This window comes from Cornus florida, unplaced genomic scaffold, assembly GCF_030987335.1.
Source record: "Cornus florida cultivar Cherokee Brave unplaced genomic scaffold, ASM3098733v1 CherokeeBrave_3.0.0_Hap2_Chr08, whole genome shotgun sequence".
In the NCBI taxonomy this organism is placed as follows: Eukaryota; Viridiplantae; Streptophyta; class Magnoliopsida; order Cornales; family Cornaceae; genus Cornus; species Cornus florida.
The window spans coordinates 33903138-33925098 of record NW_026775578.1 but is presented as its reverse complement, the minus strand read 5'-3'; the positions used below and the strand labels follow the sequence as shown (position 1 = coordinate 33925098).

The following is a 21961-nucleotide window of genomic DNA, read 5'->3' as shown; positions in this document are numbered from 1 at the left end:
CGAATTAGATTTTCTTTTATTAAAAAATTTATAATAATAAATAGATAAATAAGTTAATTTATGGATCATTTGGTTGGTTAAGCATAATTGATTATAGATTGAATTTTAATTTTATTAGTTAATTTTGAGTTTTATAAAATTTAAATCGTGGGATATAATAATTAATGAGAGCTCTTTATTGTGAATTAAACTCTTTTTATATTTTGTTAATTTGAATTTTATTAGGTAATTTTGAGATTTATAGAATTTATATCAATTAATAAATAAATACTGAAACTCTTTGCACAAAGGCCAAGAAAGTAGTACTACACTTGATTTTAACCAAAAGACCAAGAAAGGCTAGCCAAAAGGCCGACCCAAAAATATTTAGTACTACACTTGATTTTAGCTAAAAGGCCGAGAAGGTGTGATTATTATTTCTTTAATTCTATAGTTTTATAAGAGACTTTCATGTAATTCTTTTTACTTAAAACCAATGTCAAACTTTGTAATTTGAATTAAACTCTTTTTAAAATTTATTAATATGAATTAATTTTAATTTTATTAGGTAATTTTGAGTGTTATATAATTTATATTAATTAATAAATATATACTAAAATACTGAAACACTTTGCACATTTAATAATAGTATAGATATATATATTAGTTTTTTTGTTGTAAGATAATTTATTCAAGTTATACCTTTTTTAGTTTTTTGTTTTGTTTTTTACTATATATATATTTTTTGGGCTGGGACTCTCAAAGAGGGAGAGAGGGAGACAAATTATATCTAGAAGAGTAATTGTATAATTTAAAAATAAATAATTATTATTTTTGTAATACTCCGTAAATAATTTCGGTCCCTTTATTTTTCTTTCATTTTTCATTTTTAATGCTGCAAGAAACAGCCATTTGCACATGCACCCTGTAAAATAACACTCCTCTTCTTTGAAGAGTCATTTGCCCCTATGCTGGCAAAGCCCTCTCTCTCTACACACACCTCTATAACAATTGATTTTGTTCCGGTCACTGTATAGTGAGTAAAGATGCATCAAGGGTATCAGAACGGTGGACCCTTTGATTTGGCTCACCTTCAAGCCACCATGCGAGAAATCGAACTTGCTTGCAGTTCCATTCAGGTTTTTTTTTTTTTCGCTTCTCTCTCTCAATTCCTTTTTTCATTTTTCTGATTGTTCGATTATTCAAGAATTTGTAATGCTCTGTTTGGTTCGAAACAGAAAGAAATGGAAATATTGTATATATGATTTTGTGATTTCTGGGTTCTTTGTTAATCTTTTGGATCTTTTGTTCCATTCAGGTCATACAGACATACACATAAAAGATTATAATAGGAGTTGTTCTTGAAATTGAACCAAGACCACATACTTGGAATAACCCATTTATACACATAGTCACATAAAAGATTATAATAGGAGAAGTTCTTGAAATTGAACCAAAACCACATACTAGGAAGAACCGAGTTATACACAGTCACATGAAAGATCATAATTAGAGAAGTTCTTGAAATTTGAACCAAAACCACATACTAGGAAGAACCCATGGACAGAGTCCTTGAAAGATTGTTATTAGAGAAGTTATTGAAATTGAACCAAAACCACATACTAGGAAAAATCCAGTTATACACAGTCATGTAAAAGATTATAATAGGAGAAGTTCTTGAAATTTGACCAAAACCACACACTAGGAAGAATATAATCTATAAATAAACAAAATTTTTTAAGTACCCAGAAAGGTAGAAAATAATGTTTGTTAAACTCGAGCTAATATGATCTGATTGATCCCTAAAATAGACTCTCGTAACTTGTTACTATTTATGCTATATGTTTATTCAAGCAAACTGTGAATTTATTTTCTAACACACAAACACACATTCATATAATATACGGAGTATGTAATATGACGACAAAGACTAATTTCATTTCAACATTTATTTTAGAGTTATTGAATCAATTACATTATTTTGTCAATATATTTAATTAATTACATAACATTTTAAATCACTGACTGGGTTCTATTGCACGGCTCTTAGTATCAGTGAGTGAATTACATTCCCTATTGGCTTTCCAATTGAAAATGGGATTACATGCAAAGATAAACTTTGCAAAGATACACTTACTCAAATTGGTTTATATTTTTAGCAGATGCATGTCAATCCGGCAGCAGCAGAGGCAACTATTTTATCACTATGCCAGTCTCCTCGGCCATACCAAGCTTGCCAATTCATTCTTGGTAAGTTAATGTAATTAGATATGTTTGAAATAGCTAAAAATAACATTCTTTCATACTCTACTTGGAAGTTGTTCACGTGACAGTTTAGCACAATGACAATCTTGAGGTGGTGTTCTTGAGGCCCCAAAACTCTGTGAGCTAAGATTAATTTGACGGACTTGAAATTTTATACTGCTTGGTAAGTGACTCTAGGCTTTGGACTTTGGAAAGGTGGGTTGTACATGGGATGAAAATAAGGTGCAAATCCAATTGTAAGATTATGGTATTTTGATAAACTCCTTCGATAATTAGATCGATTCACATGTGTAAAATGTTAATAGACCTAGAAAAAAAATGGTGTTTTGGGCCGGGGGATGTGTGTTTTTTGTTTTTTTTTTTTTTGGGGGGGGGGGGGGGGGTTTAATAGGTCTCTTTTAAATTTTGCTTCAAATTAAATTTCCTTTCGTTTCTTCATCACAATCATTAGAAAAACGAAATAGCAAATGATTAAGCAGAATAACGGGAGCTAGCAATGCGCGGGACACAATTTTTACATTGAAAATTTGAATAACTACGGACTTAGACTAGAGCCAAACAGTAAGAAGCCAAACTAATATGACATTACCATGCTAGTCTCGCCTTAGAATCATTATTCAGCTTATTTTACCTCCAAAACAAACTTTTGCAAGAGACTCCACTAAGCTTTGTTGCTGTCCTTTCTCTCTCTGTAACTCTCTCTTTTTCCATGTTTAATGTTTTTCACTAACCTGTATTTGATAAGTATCATTGGAAATCACATGATCAGCTGGGGAATGCAACCCGCAACAGGCTACAGTCTACACAAGGGCCCCTAATCTCTCAATAGATCCAAAAAAATCCACTATGTCCCCACCCTCGATTTACAATTTCTCTCGAAAGCCCAACAAAAAAGAGAACTAATAATGGAGAACTTACGCATCCCAACAGGAGTCTCCTCTCCGTCAAATGATCTCCTATTCTGTTCCATCCACAAACCCCACCAAACACACAAGGGCACCACCCACCAAACATCTTCGATTCTTGGCCTTGGAAACCCACTGTACAACCTCTCAAAGCCTCAATCATGCTCCTTGATATGTGTCTATCAAATTGCTTTCTCTAGCCCATTGTCCATTCCTTCAAATGCAATGTGTGTCTCTGCAGTTTGGAACTTGTCTTCTCAATCCACAAGAGAAGTCTTGATCATCACTCAAGTAAAACACTCAGTATCCACTGAGTGTGATTTAAATCCAAGAGTAGCTTGCTCTAGAAAAGTTTTTTGAAGCTTAAGTAGCATGCTCTATTAGTTTTTTTTAAAGATGTGTCTATGTGTATGCACTTCTCTTTCTTGTATGAAAACATGGTTTTATATAGGTGGGAAACCCTAATCCATAACCTTGAACAATATTGAAATTGATTGACAGACTGAGTTTAGTCCAAAAAGTCACCCTTTTAAGTTCGGAAACCAATTTTTTTGAAACTGGCGATCTGAGTCCTGGTGCTTACATTTTGAGTTACAGCTTAATCAGCCCATTCTGCCGCTGAGTACTAGTGCCCAAATTTTATGCAACCGGTAACTTACCTCACTTGAGGATTGAGTATCGGTGCTCAAAATATTGACTACCACCTACTAGTGAACAGATGCTCAGATTGTTAAAATCTATTTAAACCATTTCAAAATGCTTTCAAAGTAATTCCAAAACAAGTTTAAACATTCCAAAACTAAAATATGAAAGGACTAAGGCACCTAGACACAATTTTTATCTTGATCCTATTTTGTGAATCCCTAGTACTTCATTGAATTTCAATTGTCCTAGACTCCTATGTGCCCCTCAGTAACTCAATAAATGTCTCTCATTGTGAACAAAACCCAACGGACCTAAGACTCAAGAAAGTTAAGTTGAAATTTTTGACGCTAAATTTGTTAACGCACAACGAGACTAAGTCCTAACAGTTTGCTCGAACAAGATACTAACTGGCGTGATCCTGTTACATCCCACAATCTATGTTACAAAATTTTTAGATGCAGTGAAAGTCTACCCTATCAGCATTATCAATTAAATGTGCAATGAATTTCATCTGAAGAAATCATAATCGGTTATTGGAATTACAACAAAACCGAACTATATTTTAAGCCAAGAGCGGCAAAACTTCCTGAAAACCCTAGTTAAAAATGATAGTCTGTCTTTAGTGGATTGCAATTTCTTAAACTGATTACTGAATTTTTACATTATGAATCATAAGTAATGAAGTTCAATCCAATGAAAGTTTATTTTGTTCTTGCTTGCCTTGTACAAAATTAGATCTAGGAGAAATATGATCTAATGATGTTCAGGTGCTCTGTGCATTGGAAACATTCTTTCAGTTTGTTTATTGTTGTTGTCGTCACCCCTATCCTCATGGTTAGCTGCGCAAATTGTGCTTTGTGATTTAAGCCTATTAAATGCTACGTTCTAATTTGAAAGCATCTGAACACAAATTTATCTTTTGTGGTGAATCAAAGTGTCATTCTTTTATTCTCTTCTTAATTTCTTATTTGTGCGTGTGTCAGGTGCGGGTTTGTGTCCGAGCATTGAATGTATCAACTTCCTAAATAGGACAGAAAGAAATTGCTAAATATTCATATTATTTGTTTCTTTTTTTTCTTCTGAAGTAAAATATGTAACGTTGTGTTCAAAATAGTTATTTAACTTGCTCCAAAGCAATAATCTAATAAAAATACTGTTTTTGGATATACTTTATGGACATGTCTAACCAAAATTTTCGGACGCATATCTGTACAGTGTACAATAACACCCTATCCAAGTGCATATGCTCAACATGTCTTTTTGAAGAGTCCATGTAACATGGGTTGTAACTAGATTGATAACAGGGATTTGAAATAATTGTTGAGAACATAGTACTAATTCAAGTAGAAAGCCTTGCTGTGTGATAGTATAGATATATTTTTTTTGATAAGTAAAATGTATTAGAAAACGTTCAAAAGGGGAACCCATCCCAAGAGCTGTACACAAAAGAAAGTGGAAACTATGGACTCAAAGAGCCCAAAAAGTCCACAATATCCTCAATAGATGAATAGTTTCTCCCCCATCCTCAACAAAAAAGGGTACAAATAATAGAAAGTTTCAACGCCCCAATGGAGGACTCCTTCCAATCAAAAGATCTTCTATTCCGCTCTTTCCAAAGGCTCCACCAAACACAAAAGGGGGCCACCCTCCAAAAATCTCTAACATGCGCCCCCACCCATTGGCCCCTCTAGATGTCCATCAACTCCCTAGAGGTCCGTTGCATGACCTAATGGACACCAAACAGACCAAAAATAAGACTCCAACAGTCATGGGCCACACGACAATGCAGTAGAAGGTGATCCATGGACTTTCCATCAATCATACAAAGACAGCATCGATTGGCAATGATATGTCTTCTCTTCCTCAAATTGTCCAAAGTCAGAATCTTACCCCAAGCTGCGGTCCACACAAAAAAGGCCACCCTAAGAGGCGCCTTTGACAGCCACACCGTCTTCCATGGGAAGGTGGTACCGTGAAACCCAGAGAGACACACAAAGAAGGACCGGACCTGAAACATCTCCTGCGCAGAAGGAACCCAAGTCAAGGAATCCACACCAGTGCCTTCCATCTCCTGTCTATACAAGAGAGCCAACAAACTTGTGACATTATTCAACTCCTAATCCTGAAAGGATCGCCGGAACCGTACATCCCAAGACAACTTACCGCTATCAAGGCGATAGCAGTCAGCAACCATAGCATGTTTGTCAATAGCAATCCTGAACAGCCTTGGGAACAAAAGAGACAATAGGCTATCCTCGCACCAGGTATCCTCCCAAAACCAGATATCCCTTCCATCCCGAACTCTGAATCTAATATGTTTGGAGAACTCGTCCCATCCCTTCCCAATGGATCTCCACACCCTCACTCCGCCAGCAGACCTGACTGGCCTAGCTGACCACCCCCCTCTCTCCTCCCCAAAGCGACAAGAGATGACCTTCATCCATAATCTATGTCTTTCATTGCTGAACCTCCAAAGCCACTTTCCAAGAAGAGCATCGTTGAAAGGGCCAATCTCCTTACCCAAGCCCTCCCAACTAAAAAGGCCTGCAAACCTGCTCCCACCAGACAAGATGGTACTTAAACTCCTCCCCTCTACCCCCCCAAAGAAAGTTCCGCTGAAGCATCTCAAGTCTTCTAACAATAGAGGCTGGAATCCAAAAAAGCGAAAGAAAGTACGTTGGGAGGCTTGACAAAGCACTCTTCACTAGAGTAACTTTACCACCCTTGGAGAGATATTGCTTTTTCCATCCAGCCAATCTTCTCTCAAACTGTTCAATCACCAGGTCTCAACTTCCCACCCTCCTAGCTGAGTCACCCAGCGGCAAACCGAAGTACGAAATAGGGAAACGTCGCGTCCCACACCCTAAAACAACAGCCAGAGTATCCACCTCCTAAACCTCCCCCATAGGGACAAGCACACTCTTTCCCACGTTGACTTTCAAACTAGAAACAGCCTGAAAATAAACCAGGACACATCTCAAATACCGCAACTGGGACACCTCAGCCTCACAGAAAACAAGAGTGTCATCCGCAAAAAGCAGGTGAGAAATCTCCATCTACTGGACCGAGTCAGGGCCAATCTTGAAGCCCCTAATGAATCCCAAATCCACAGCCGTTCTCATCAACCTATTAAGGGCCTCCATAACAATAATGAACAGGAAAGGGGAGAGAGGGTCCCCCTGCCTCAGACCACGAGAACTACCGAAAAACCCGGTAGGAGACCCATTAACCAACACCAAAAATCTGATAGAGGAAACACATTTGACAATCCATTTCCTCCATCTCTCTCCAAAGCCCATCCTCTCTAAAAGATAAAATAGGAAATTCCAGCAGACATGATCATAAGCTTTCTTGATATCCAGCTTACACAGAACACCAGGAACACCACTACAAAGTCTAGAATCCACACATTCACCGGCAATGAGAGTGGAATCCAGGATCTGTCTACCCCCAGTGAATGCATTCTGAGACTTAGAAATGACTCCATCCTGAACCTCCCTCAATCTAAGTGCAAGGACTTTAGTGATGAGCTTATACTGTTATACATACACCCAATCACAGGGGCGGAGCCAGGATTGCAAAGTAGGGAGGGCTAAAAATAATTAAACCCATGATTGCTTAGTGTGTCATCCATACTCTAAATATATAATTATCATGCATCAGTTATTCAATTAAACCTAATAATCTACAACTTTCTAACACATTTACACTTTCAAACTTTAACGTATTTTTACAATCAAGAATCCATTGAAGTTTGCTTCATACAAGTATTAAAACAAACAACTACAAGAATGCAAGATATATATGTTCCTTATCAATAAATTCACATTAGAAAGTAATACCTATGTGCTCCGCCCTTGACTAGTTATTAATCCATGATATAGTAAATTACCCAATTTAACAAGAAATTATCAAGTCATCAACAAAGTCCTTTTTTTAAATTTTTTTTTTATATATATACAAAAATAAAATTCAATATTTCACTGGATTAACAATAATAATCCGTGATATCCATCTACTTATGCCTTAGTGCCTTACACACGAAGAGTTTAGGTCTTCTTCGATAGACTAACAATGTGTTTTGATTTACTGGGTTGGGCCCTATTATAATTTATTATGGTTTATTTTGTGATTGGGCATGTCTATGGTTCGTGGGCTTGCTCATATTTAAGGTTTGACCTTTGTAAATTGTATAACTCTTTTTATTTATAGAAATACTATGGATTGGGTTGGGCTGATAGGAAGAGGAAGAGTAGTACACGGGCTTATAAGAACAATAGTACTAAATTTTTTTTTTCAATTGGACCTGGGCTATAGCCCAGGTTAGCCCATTACTAGTTCCTCCCTTGCCCAAGCAGACTGATTGGTCTAAAGTCCTTGACGTTAGAAGCACCGCCCTTCTTAGGAATAAGGGCAATAAAAGATAAATTCAACGATTTTTCGAACCTCCGCGTAGAATGAAACTCATGAAAAGTGCCCATAACCTCGTATCTAACCACCTCCCAGCTCTTCAACAAAAATCTCGTAGTAAAGCCCTCTTGCCTGGAGCCTTGTCTCCATTACAGCTCTTCAGAGCCTTCAGCACCTCCTCCTCTGAAAAAGGACTCTCCAACCCATCCCTTTCCACTTCAGAAATGGAATCAAAGTGAAGACCATCGAGCCGTGACCTCCATCGAAGAGGCTCAGAATAGAGCCTTTGATAGTAAGAGACAATACCGCTTCGCACCTCCTTCTCCATAGTCAAAACCGTACCATCCACACACATCTTCTTAATATGGTTGTCCCTCTTTATGAGCATTAGCAGTTCTATGAAAAAAACTTGGTATTACAGTCTCCCTCTTTGAGCCACAAGGCCCCAGATTTCTGACGCCATGAGATTTCCTCCAAAATAGCAATCTCAACACATTCTGCCTGACAAGCTGCTCTCCTAATCCGTTGAGGCTCGAGAAGGATACCCTCCCCTTCCAATCTATCAATCTCAGCAATATCAACCAAGGCCCTATTCTTCCTCCACTCCAAATTCCCAAACAACTCCTTATTCCACCTTTTAAGTTTATTTTTCAGAAGTCGAAGCTTTCCTACTAAAATGAAACTCGACGTACCCACCACCAGATCCTCCTCCCACCAAGAATACACAGTCCCCTGGAAATTCTCCGCTTGAAGCCACATGTTCTCAAATCTGAAAGGAGTGTAATGAGAGCTCAAACCTCCATAGTCCAAAACCAAAGGGATATAGTCTGAAGTCACCCTAGCCAACACAGTTTGGACAGTGTCCGGAAACTTCTCCTCCCAATCTCCAGAAACCAAGAACTAATCAAGACGAGAAAGGGTTGGCGCTTCCCTTCCACTGGACCAAGTAAAGGACGCTCCCTCTAAAGGAAGATCAAGAAGCAGATGACCATCAATAAAATCTGAAAAGAGCATCATAGCTTGAGTCCATGGACCACCTGTAGATCTCTCCGCCGGGGATCTAACCACATTGAAATTTCCGGCCACACACCAAGGAAGAGATCACCTCCCCTTCACCCCACTCAACTCCTCCCACAACCCATCCCTCTCGCAGTCATCAACCGGCCTGTACACCCCAGAAAAAGCCCAAGTAAAACCATAGTCATCCATCACATAGGCACAAGACAGAGAAAATCGCCCCCTACAGACATCCACCTTAGCCATCCATCTCCTATCCCACATAAGAAGAACACTGCCAGATGTCCCAACAGAATCCAGCGCCTTCCACTCAACAAACCGATTACCCCACAAGCTCTTAACCACACTATCAGTCATAGAATCAATCTTCGTTTCTTGAAGGCACATCAAATGAACCCCCCTTTTCCTCACAGCCATCTTCACCACCTTTCGCTTGCCCGGATCATTGAGACCACGGACATTCCAAGATAAAAGTCGTAGCTTCATGAGGAAACATGCACACCCATCTCCCCCTTACCCCTCCCTCCCCCCTTATCACTGCCCCTCTCCTCCCCCCCAAGCATCCTATCATAGTTCACATCTGAACAAAGATTCCTCAGCTCCCTCTCCCCTCTCCAAGAAGTAAGGATCTTCTTCTTCCTGCTCCTCCTCCTAGAAAACTGAATCATCTCCCCTTCTCTCCCCTCCACCGTATAGATTTGATTTCTTCCAACCAAGCATGAGAAGCAGCAATGCCAAGAAATACACTAAGAATTTCAGTTATGTATATACACATACGTCCACATGAATTTACCATATCAAGCACTTTTGTAATTATCAAATCAAAATTTCCAATTTCATTACAGTACTTAAACTAGTCTTATGATTCGAAAAGATATTAACGTAAAAAATCATCATCACAAACTAAAACACATAAGCAACAATTTTAAACCCTAACTTAAGAATATAATATTTACTTTCTTTTGATGTTCTAAATAACCCGGTAGTCTTCTAATCTTCCTTGTTCTCTCTTCTGGGGTTTATCTTGAACCCTAAAGAAATATTTATTATTTGGTTTAGGACATATGACCCTAAATAGTATTTCATTTTGATTATTTTATTTTATTTTATTTTAGATTGAGATCCAGTATGGTGCAAGTGCATGGTATGGCATTTGCATGCTAGTAAAAGTTTTAAATTTGGTATGTTCACTTTTAGTCATTACAATCTACTTTCCTAAAAAGGAATTTTGTCCTCAAAATTGATAGTTCCAAGCATTGCCTATTGTAGATTTTAAGAGGTCCTAAATATTATTACCAACTTAAGTTTTAAAAGGATAAAAGAATATTAGTATTTGGTAGCTAAATTGTCATACCATGAATAATTTGAAAGCCAAGTGAAAACTGTGAAATCTAATGGTCACTTTTCTGTGTGTGGTTGGCACTAAGCTCCTTCTTTTTCTGTTTTGATACATAGATGAGGTTCTGTGGTGCATTCTTTTCACTAATGACATGACCGTTTGTTAGTCAAACGGGATATGGTGCTCTATCATGGCTGTGTCATATATGTGTGTGGCTCTTCCTTATGAAGCAGTAGCCAGTAAAGTTGATTTATTTGCTTTATCTGTGATCAGAAAGATCTAGGATATTCCACGGATTAAAGTTTATGTGAACAAATGTGCATGCATGCATGTAAATATATCTCCGTGTATCTAACTGTATGTGATGATCTAAATGTGTGAATATTCTCGAACCTTCCAGAAACTCAGAATCACTGTAAGATGGTTGTTTGTTCTATTAGGTTTTGTAATGTATTTTTTGATAATTTGATGTAATTGATTTTGTATTTAAAAGGAATGAACCACAAAAACCTAGCTAATTTTTTAGTGTATGAAGGTGGTAGTTAAAAGATCACAAAATGAGATTTGTTAACTTGGCATACTAACTGTACTTTAATTTATCCAGAGAATTCTCAGCTAGCAAGTGCAAGGTTTCAGGCTGCTGCAGCAATCCGAAATGCAGCTATTAGAGAATGGGTGTTCCTTACAGCTGATGACAAGAGAAGCTTGATTAGGTAACCTTACAAGTTGGAAGTCCGTATCAGTGTCATTCATAGTGGCAGAATATTGCTATTATTATCAACATTAGTGCATGAGTGCATTTCCTTTTTACATATGTTGGAATATCCTCTTCTATTACGAACTATTATTCATGATACATGGGATTTCTTCATTTTTTTTTTTTCTTTCTACATAAGCATGTAATCGTTTACTGTATAAATGAATGTATGTTTTTTGCAGCTTTTGTTTGTGCTATGTTATGCAACATGCCAGTTCACCTGAGCGCTATGTCCAAGCAAAAGTTTCTTCAGTGGCTGCTCAATTGATGAAAAGGGGCTGGTATGTTGCGCATAATTTTGATCTTAATCAACTTAACATGCAAAAAATGCATATGCAATACTCTGTGCTTAACTGCTGTGGTATATGTGACATTGCTGCTATATATGACCTTGACATGCTATTTCTTTAAGTGAATATATAAAGAATAGGCACATGATGAACAGGTGTTTTTACAAACACCTTTTGCATGTTTGGCCAACACTGACTCTAGCATTGTCAATTCACATCAAACAAAGAAAACAAGGGACACCATATAATCCATGCTGCAGAACAATTTAACAGAAGACTACAGTCTCCGTAGCTTTCTTACACATGCAGCACCCATCGACCAATGGTAACTCCTCCTCTCAGGTTATAGATCTCCAAGATAGCATTATAGATTGTTGTTAAAGCAAAAAGAGCCACTTCTAGAGGGGCTCTAGTTTACCAAACTGCTTTCCAGGGGAAATTCGGCATAGCTCCTCTAAAAAGCACCTTATAGAACAATCTCACATAAAGGACATATCGTTCGAAACACTCACTTAACCAAACCCTACATTGTCGTCCACCCTCCAACCTTTGTAGATGCCTCCAACAAAGTCGTGACTGAATTAATTTTCCAATCCTGGAATGCCCACGGAGAGAACCTACCCTTCATAACGCTCTTTCAGAGGCCCATGGAACATCACATCTCCTTTTCTCCCCCCATCCAGCGGGGGGGGGGGGGGGGGGGGGGGGGGGTAAATAATTTCCATTTTCTTGTTCAACTCAAGATTATATCTCAACGTCAACTTGCCTGACAAGTCTCGATTAAATATTCTTTTTGATACCCAACTTTCCAACCTTTAAAGGCATGCATACTCTGGCCTATCTCCAGCCTCCACCTGGTGATATTTCTTTGAGGCAACCCCTAAACAAATTCATATGAAGCCTCTCTAGTTCTTGTCTACTGATGTTAGAATGGTAAAAAGAGATATAAATTAGGTCAAAGACTCAAAAACATAATCTTAGTATGACTTTCAGGGATCTGTAAGATCCTTTATGATTGTTGCACCAGAAAGCCGTTGTGTAGGGCCTCTTGGAGCTGTCAAAGATCAATCACAATGATTGCAGTTTCTGTCTAACCTGGCCTGAAAGCAGATGAGGATGCATCTCCTGTCTCTTCACATAAAAGGTTGGACAATACCAAATGATTTTCCCCGACAGCTCCTCTCTGGAAAGCTCTTAGCATACCACTCATTTACCTTGTCATTATATGGCTTAAGGTCTCCAAGATAACAAGCAGAAAGGACAGCGAGGGTCCCTTCACGGACTGCTGAAGTGACTTGCCGGTGTTCCGATGATTGAACAGAGAACTTCAATGTGTAAATGGAAAACTCAATCCTTTCTGACAATTTCTTCCAGAAGCCCATAATCTTCACGATGTACAGAACAAACCCCTCTTTGTTTGAGAGACACTAGTATTTTATTCAGATTTGACATAAAAGTCTTTGTTTTGAGGTAGGTGCTGAACTAAGACTGTTACGTTCTTTTCACTTTTTCTTTCTGATAAATGCAAAGTGTTAGCTGTTATCAGGCACTATTACATTCCATTTCACGTTGTGCATGGAATTAAAAGATTACTGCTCTCTTGAGACACTAGATCATTAATGAGTCATGTGTAAGCAACTATTGAAATCAGAATCAACAAAATTGGACACTGATTATTTTCTTCTTCCTCTGTGTGTGTGTGTGTTTTTTTTTTTTTTTTAGAAGAAAAAACTTCAGTTTCTCTTCTGCATAGTTCATTTCAATATTTAAATCAATTTGCGTGCTTTATTACGTATTATTTTTTTCAATGGCAGCATATGCAACCCATGCATCAGCTGCAAAAGCTATTTATGATTCCCAAATATGTAGTCTAATGCAGCATGTATAAGGGTTTCAATACTTATACGAACTCACAACTAACACATCAGATCATGAAACTTATTTTAATTGAAATTGCATAGCCTTATCTCCAGGAGAGTTTGAGAAATGGGTCAAACTTGCCTAATGAATTATGACTCTGAATAAAAAGAAATTCCCAAATTTAAACAAAGCAAGCTTATGGAGTAGTTGAATAAGGAATCCAGCTAGAAGAGTTGTGTCATGTCATAAAGTAGCTTAACCATGTCAGAACTTTAATAAATCGTAAAGTTAATTCATACATACTACGATTTAATTACCAGATAGTTTGTCTTCGTTTCAATATATACAATATTTTCTGACATGGCAGAAACCTATGTAATTTTTTTCTTCCTGGGTAGAAACCTATGTAAATTGTGACCTTTATGTCTTGGCTAGGTTTGAGGAACTCCTCGTGTGGTTTCTTTTGTTATTTCAACGCATATGAGAGGACTTCTAATGGCCTGTGTTGCATTCTTTGCCTATTATTATAGTAACAAGTTACATATCAACTCATTGCTTGCATGGAATCCTAGTTAGCAGCTCAAACAAAATTGGAAAACCTTGTAGTTATTTCTGCTTGAATGTCCTTTATGTAGGCTAGAGTTTACAACTGCTGAGAAGGAGGCATTTTTCTATGAGGTATATATATTATCACTCCAAATATACTTGAACAATTTTTTTTTGAACTTTATAGTACTGTTCCTTCTTTTGCAGTAACTTCTTTCTGTGGCTTATACATAAGTAATCGTGTTTCTTTTATATTATTTGTTAATGTAGCATCGTTTTGCAGAATATTTATACATGCATGCTTACAGACATAAGCATAAAGGCTTAACCCTCCTTCCCCTACTTTTTCCGTTTCATCTCAGTTAGTTTTGTGAATCACGTTTAACATCTACACATCTTTTCTTGATATTCCTTTTTATTTTATTTTGGACCAATGAATTTGCATTTATAGCATATGAGTAGTTACTAGTTAGATAGATTAATATGAATGAAGAGAACATCATCTGATACAATTTTTTGTCTAATTGTTTGTTCTACTTTCCTTCTTGTATTATGGACAATATGCTGTGAATATTTGGAAAATATTACAAGAGAATGGAAATCCAGATACAAGGATCAATGTAGTCATACGGCAAGATTCTAATTTGAACTTGCATACCCCCTCACCAAAAAAAGAAAAGAAAAAGAAAGTTTGATGTATTTGGCAATTTAATTGTGGGATATAGAAAGAGGTGCCATGATGGACTTTTTAAAATGAACTTCTTATGATCCATATCATTTTCCCTCAGTTGGAGAATCTGAGAAATATGCTCGGTTTTGAAAATGAAGTGTTTGAAGTTTTCCAAATTCAGAAATCTATTTTTAGCTGGAGATAAAAACTCTGAAGTTGCATAATGTCTGGCTTCACTTCTCAGTGGTAGCAATACTAATTTCAATATTCCCTTCTCGATTATTTTGGTGAGTTTGTCAGGAATAATGAAATCAATGGTAGGAGCACTTTCTGTAGCATTAACGTTCTTCCATAAATCTGGAGTAGAACTTTGAAGTTCTCTCTCTCTCTCTCTCTCTCCTCTTCAAGTAAGACCACTTGATCTAAAGGCTCTGTGATCTTACCTTGATCATATATTGCATTGTTCCACCTCTTTTTAAATTGTTTTTGGCTACAAGAAGTCATGGGTTTTTGATTCTTTATTCTTTATTTGGTGACACTTCTTCTTTCTCTTCAGCTTTGAGCTCTTCAAGAATAGTTTAACAGCTTGTTGAGGTGCATTTGATACAACAACTGAATCTCACTTTTCCTTGATAATTTGATCATCCACCACTTCAGAGTCCCATGGTTTTAAGTAGTGGACGCTGCAGCAGATAAGGGTTCAGGTGTAATGGGTGTTACCTAACTGTATCAGAAATCGTGGTCTTGAAATTTTCTTGGCCTTGCCCACCATTAGATGTGCTGCTTCTGACCCGATGGAGTCCCTAGGGACTTGGGTTAGACTCGGCCAATTCCCATGGAACTTGAATGAGATTGATGTGATTCCAATTCCCGCCAATATATCGATGAGTATAAGGCTCAGACCTGTCCGATACAGAGAGACTCGGTTGAGTCTGTCTCAAATCATGGTTTCAACCCTTACCTATCAACAAAGCCTTGAACCTCCTTCCTACCTTTTAGAACCCTGAATCTACATGTTAGGCAGCTAATTGCATTTCTTATAAAGCTGTCCTACTTTACCAACCCTTACCCTACCCTTTTGGACTCTAATTTAGGACTCCAAAGCCCATAATTTTTTTTGATAAGCCCTAAGCCCATAATTAACTATTGTTACGAATTTCTAGACACCAATTCTCTGTAGTTTCCACAAACGATCACTTTGACAAGTGTGTCAATTCCAATGCCCTTGCATCCATAACCCAATACATCCCCCTTTATTCCACCTTTTCAAACACGAAAGGTACAAGTTTTCTATAATCACATTCCCCCATAAACCAGTGCAGGCTACATTGATTTTTCTAGTGCGATCCTACATCCATAAGTGTAACAGAATACCTGTTACTCATGGAAAATAGTGGTGTCATTAATTTTTTTGGGACAGATTAAAGTTAACTTTAATGTTCATTTCTTGTTGATTTTTCAACATCTTTCTCATTTTTAAAACATATGTAACCCTTTCAATTTACTTGTTTTTGAGTCTACATTTTGTCTAAGGCTTCATGTGAGCTTCTCTTTAGTATTTTCTTTAAGTTTCTAATAGTTCTACACCCACAGGTTAAACGAGCTGTTTCTGGAAGCCATGGACTAGATGTGCAGTACAGTGGAATCAATTTCCTAGAATCATTGGTAATATCACACAAAATGATTATTACTTCATATGAATTCCAGTTCTTGGCTGTTTTCTTCTTTAGCTTTTACATCTGGGCAACCAAATTTTGTGACCAAGAATCGTCCTTCCAGGTTTCCGAATTTTCACCCTCTACTTCAACTGCTATGGGCCTTCCTAGAGAGTTTCATGAGCAGTGCCAGAAATCATTGGAGTTAGACTATTTGAAGGTCTTCTAATTTCCATTGGCATTTTGTCTGCTATTTGTTTTCTTTTTATTTCAATTGTCGCTTTTCCCTTGTAGTATTTATTGTAGTATTGGGCCAATCTTTTGTCTTTTTTTTTTTTTTCTCTCTTGTAAACACAATTATTGTTTCCATCTCTCATTCAAGGTTCTAATATCTTTCAATTCAGACATTCTACCGTTGGGCACAAGATGCTGCTGTAAGTGTCACAAATAGAATAATTGAATCTAATTCTGCTGTACCTGAGGTTAATGTGTGTTCGGTGGCACTACGTCTCATGCTTCAAATCCTGAACTGGGACTTTCGGTATAATAAAAATGCAATTGAGGGTGCCAAAAATGGGACGAATGTTTTTTCTGCTGCAATTAGACATGACAGTGCCTCAGCCAAGAAGTCTGATTGTGTACTAGTGCAGGTAACAAACATCTCTTTCTTAATCTGTTTCATGCACATATATATACTACATATAATGACATACCAGTGAATAGAACATGTTAGAGTAAATCAAAGTCTGTACATTTGGTTACTTCATTCTCCCAGCTGATGACACTTTATCTTGTTTCAATTTTCCTGACATTTGTTTTCAAAATTAAAGATACTTTACGGGAAAAAAACTCAATTCTAATAAAGGAATAATCTCGTTTTTGTTACTACTTCTATTGAAGAAATTGATTTATCTTAAAAAATCCTTCTTTCACATAACATGTGTATATATCATTTAAGATGTCATTAATAGAATTTTACTCCCTTATCTTTTACTGGCTGGCCATGATAAATTTCCTAACAGTCTATAATTCTCTCTTTATGCTGCTTGTAGCCTGGTTCTTCTTGGCGTGATGTTCTGATTTTTGGTGGTCACATTGGCTGGCTTTTGAGCTTATATGGTGCGTTGAGACAGAAGTTTTCATGTGAAGGTTACTGGCTTGACTGCCCTATTGCAGTCTCTGCTCGAAAACTTATCGTACAGTTCTGCTCCTTGACAGGAACCATATTTCCATCTGGTATGTGTTTCTCTTCTACCTGCTTCTTAATAGTCAGTTTGTTTGATCTCATGCCTTGTTTGTTAGCACTTCATTCTTGCTATAGTTGCTTTCATATGAACAATATATTATCTTAAAATGGAAATAATCAAATGGTGGCTGTGTTTATTGAATAGTGTATTTTATTATATATTTTTTTGAACCATATTTCCATCTGTTACAAATGTTTCTCTTCTACCTGCTTCTTAATAGTCAGTTTGTTTGATCACATGCCTTGTTTGTTAGCACTTGATTCTTGCTATAGATGTATTGTTATTGCTTTCATATGAACAAGATATTATGTTAAAATGGAAATAATCAAATGGTGGCTGTGTTTGATTGAATAGTGTATATTTTTACAAATTTTTTTTTTTTTTTTTTGCACCTGTAATTTAGCAGTCTTTGATCACCAAAATGTGCAATATGTGTTCGAAAGAAAAATGTATCCTTTTCATTCTCAACCAGTCTGATTTTCTCATTCACTTTTTTGTTTGCCCCTTTTGACTCTCAATGTCTCATCAACTCATTAAATGCATTCCGAATGTTATTTTGTTTATTATTATTATTATCTATTATTTATTTTTCATTTTTCATTTTCACTTTTGGTATCATCTTCAAAATCACTTAAAGAGATTGATTGAGTCTTGCCTATTGTCATGTTAGATGTGTCTGGTATGGCAACAAGAGCAACTTAAGCATCAATTTCATCAGCCATCTTTCCCCCAAAAAAAAAAAAAAAAATCACCAGTCTTTGAGAACAATTACTGTTGGGAGATGAGGATGAACCACTGGTTTATCCTTGTCTTTTCATGATGAGCAGTTGGGGATCTAAAACAAGACTGCAGGGGTCTTCTAGTGTTAGTTTATACTTATAGAACTATGGATCTCTGTTTGGTATTTGGTGTGGTGCTGTAGCAGTTTTCTTTTATTTCTTTTCCTCATTTCTGGTTATTTGAAATGGTCTTACTCTATTACTTTTGTAATGTGAGGGACACTCTGTTGTTGTACTGTTTTGTCTTCGTAATAGAAGCTTGCTTGTTTGTGTGTGTGTGTGTTGTTGTTGGGGGGGGAGACACTACTGTTGGGATCAAATGAATTATATAGTGTTCCAGTCATTACTCTTGATGCTCCTTTTCAGTTATTTTTTCTCTTTCCAGGTCAATTGTATGCCATATGACCTTTTTGTTAGAATTCCAACATATTATTTCATTTGTTTGATGACCGACGTTCTTATTTTTCTCTGATGATGTTTTCTTAAATTTTGAAGAATTTCTTTTTGGGTAAGGTGCAAAAAACTACCCTGTTATGTAAAAAATGTGCACAAACCACCCCTCCTGTTTAGTATGAGCAGATAACCTCTAACATTTGAAAACTATGTGCAAATTGCTCCCTAATATCTGTTGACTGTCAATTTTGACCCAAAAAATTCATAAAACCCCAAAATACCCCTAATAAACTCTCTCTCTCTCTCAAATTTTTCTCTCCGTTCTCTCTCTGTTCATGCCTGAAATATAGAACATCTCTCTTTTAATAGCGAAAATGATTTTCATCAAGATTAATCAATATAAACCATATCAAACTGCAGGCATTACCTCTTTCTTCATTCAGCATTAGTCTTCTCCAGAAAAATTCCTCAAACCTATGATGGCATTAAGGTCAGTACTTATCCTCCATCGATTACCCACCTCTGTAATGACACTAAAGATTCAATAACCATCTCTCTCTCTCTCTCGCTATATATATATATATATATATATATATTAATATTATGTGTGTGTGTGTGTGACAGTGTGCCTGCAAGTATTAATAATACCTAATCAAAAATGAGAGAGAGGGGGGACTGAATCAAATTCAACATTACGTATTAAAAAAAAATCAATATTGTCAATATATTAGTCATATTTCGGTTTTCCAAAGCAAAACCAGATCAAGAATACGGAACAAATTGAATCAATTCAACATTGACAAATTAATCATTTGTGTGTGTGTGTGTGTGTGTGTGTGTGTGTATGTATAGATATATACTAACATGGAATATCATAACATGAAAGTATCAATTTCCAGTTCTTTGTGGTGGGTTTTGGGAGATCAATTCTCAGGTTTTTGAATTCAATTTTATGAACTAAGAGTGGTATCTCTACTTGCATTAGTTTATGTGATTTAATTGTAGAGAAATTATAAGAGAGAGTGTAAGAGGTGAGAGATGGGTTTATAAGAGAGAGAGAGAGAGAGAGAGACAGAGACAGAGAGAGAAAAGGAGATGCTGAAGAAAGGGAAAGAGATGCTGTTGAGAGAGAGGAGAGGTGAGAGATGTTTTGGGTGTTTTTTTGTTTTATTTCGCCTTAAGGGCATTGTAGGTATTTCAGTCTTCAAATTGAGAAAATATCCTTATTTGCTCAGTTTGGAAATGTAGGGGGGTTTTCGCACATTTTTGTACTAGTATATAACATGGTTTTTGATTTTGCAGTTTATCCTTCTTTTTTTTTGAAATTTTCGTAATTCTTATTCATTTTTTAGAAGTTTCGTAACTTTCTTGTAAAAGAGCTATTTCTTCATCTTCAGTGTCGCTTTCACTAACTAACAACGTTACATTAAGGAATTTTTTTCCTATTATGTTATGGCTGCTATTTACTATATCATTAGTTTTTCCATAGAACTCATCAAAGGTTTCCTTTTTTTGGTTTCACTGCGCTAAAGATTGGGTTCAAGCCTTCAGAAATCACACTACAACCTTGGTTTTACCTCATAGTCGCTTTTACCTCATTTAGTTCTTGGTTTTATTCATTTTCCCCATCAACAATTTTAGTTGATTGCGGCCATCCCATTTCAATAACGTACCATTTTTTTGTCATCAAGAGAAAACCACCGCCATTCTTCGTTTTGGTAATATAATTAGTTCCTAAGAAGCACGGACATGAATACGGGACACGGATACGACACGACACGACACGGACACGGCGACACGGCAAATTCAAAAAAATTAGGACACGGACAGAGACACGGACACGGCAAGGACACGACGAATAGTATATATATATATATATGATGTAGTACTTTAAAAATTACCGAGTGTTACTATTTTTCATCAACCTCATAATGAAAAAAATACACAAATTATAACTCATCTACTGTAATAGTGTAATGACTAGCCCTTAAATATCTATTTGTTTTGTCTAAAATTGCATATTAACCTCACAAGTTTAAAATTACTATGTACTGACCACATAAGTGAGTAAAAGTTGTTAAATAACTTCACATATTTATACTTTAACCCAATTTTTTTTCAAAAAATATTTTTTAGACGCCCGAAAATAAGACACGCGTATCGGACACACACCCCTGGTGTGTCGGACTCGTGTTCGCGGAGTGTCCATGCCGTGTCCGAAAATTAAAAAAAATAAAAAATTCCAGACACGTTTTTTGGCGTGTCCGACACGTGTCGGGGTGTGTCTGACGCGTGTCGGTGTCCAACACGTGTCGGACACGGATTCTTTGCCCATTTTGGCGTGTCCGTGCTTCCTAGATTAGTTCCATCATATAGAACAAGTAATGATCCGTATTCTTTAAGCGTTTTTATGATCTAACTCAATATGTTGAGCAAAGCTCTATGAAAACTACTTCGATCAATCTCCTTTATGTGTTTTGGTTAGAGCGTCTTATTGAGCGTTCGATGGGTTCGATCAAAGCAACTCCATCAGCCATTGATTGGTAAGCCCAGCAAGTTCGTTCAATCATAACTTTCTGGACCCTGTTCGACGTTTGATTGATCCTAACATCGATCTCCGCCTTCTGGTTTTCCAATAAAATCCTGTTTAAAACTTCTATTAATCCATTAAGAGTTCAATTTCTGGATATCCTTATTTTTTAAATATCTGTTTAACTTCAATACGAGCGTTTTAACACTCCAACCTAGGTCATGGGAGGTCCAAATATCTAATAAATTAATTCAACCTAGATTCCTATGTTTGCTATGGTCTTATTTTACCTTAACCTAGATATATGATTGAACTTTGTTACAACAAACCATGCGAACCAGGAACAAACCAAGAATCACAACAGAAAAGTAAGCACACCACACACAAAGAACACAAAGATTTACATGGTTGGGCAAGGCCTACCTCCACGGTGAAGATCTTGCGAAAGATTTTACTATGCGAAAAATAGGAGATTACAAGTTTCAGCCCCAAAACCCTAGCTCTTGCTCTCTCTCCTGCATTTTTCAATGTTCTCTCGCTATCTCACTCTAAACCTTCAACACCCTTATATACCAGACTACAAGAGAGTCCTAAACAGGGTCCACAATCAGCAACGCGACTTGGGCTGAAACAAAATTCGGGCCCAACATCACAAACTTGATAAATTTCGGTAT

At 36.8% G+C, this 21961-nt stretch overlaps 1 protein-coding gene across 10 annotated transcripts in view; it reads left to right on the top strand.

The window, feature by feature from the left end:
* The first annotated feature begins 864 nt into the window (after positions 1 to 864).
* Positions 865 to 21961, top strand: part of LOC132271236 (uncharacterized) — a 51168-nt gene continuing 30071 nt past the window's right edge. For 4 of the 10 annotated variants that reach the window (XR_009469672.1, XM_059772564.1, XM_059772563.1 and 1 more), the window contains exons 1-9: positions 878 to 1118; positions 2139 to 2229; positions 11165 to 11273; positions 11500 to 11598; positions 14103 to 14145; positions 16277 to 16348; positions 16463 to 16558; positions 16743 to 16988; positions 17391 to 17574. Coding sequence is in view for 8 of the 10 variants with exons in the window: in XM_059772564.1 (XP_059628547.1) it covers positions 1026 to 1118; positions 2139 to 2229; positions 11165 to 11273; positions 11500 to 11598; positions 14103 to 14145; positions 16277 to 16348; positions 16463 to 16558; positions 16743 to 16988; positions 17391 to 17574 (1033 nt within the window). In the remaining 2 variants the exon portion in view is untranslated. Of the gene's footprint in view, positions 1119 to 2138; positions 2230 to 11164; positions 11274 to 11499; positions 11599 to 14102; positions 14146 to 16276; positions 16349 to 16462; positions 16559 to 16742; positions 16989 to 17390; positions 17575 to 19177; positions 19248 to 21961 lie in introns of all 10 variants that reach the window. The other 6 variants (XM_059772562.1, XM_059772560.1, XM_059772561.1 and 3 more) reach the window with 4 other exon arrangements.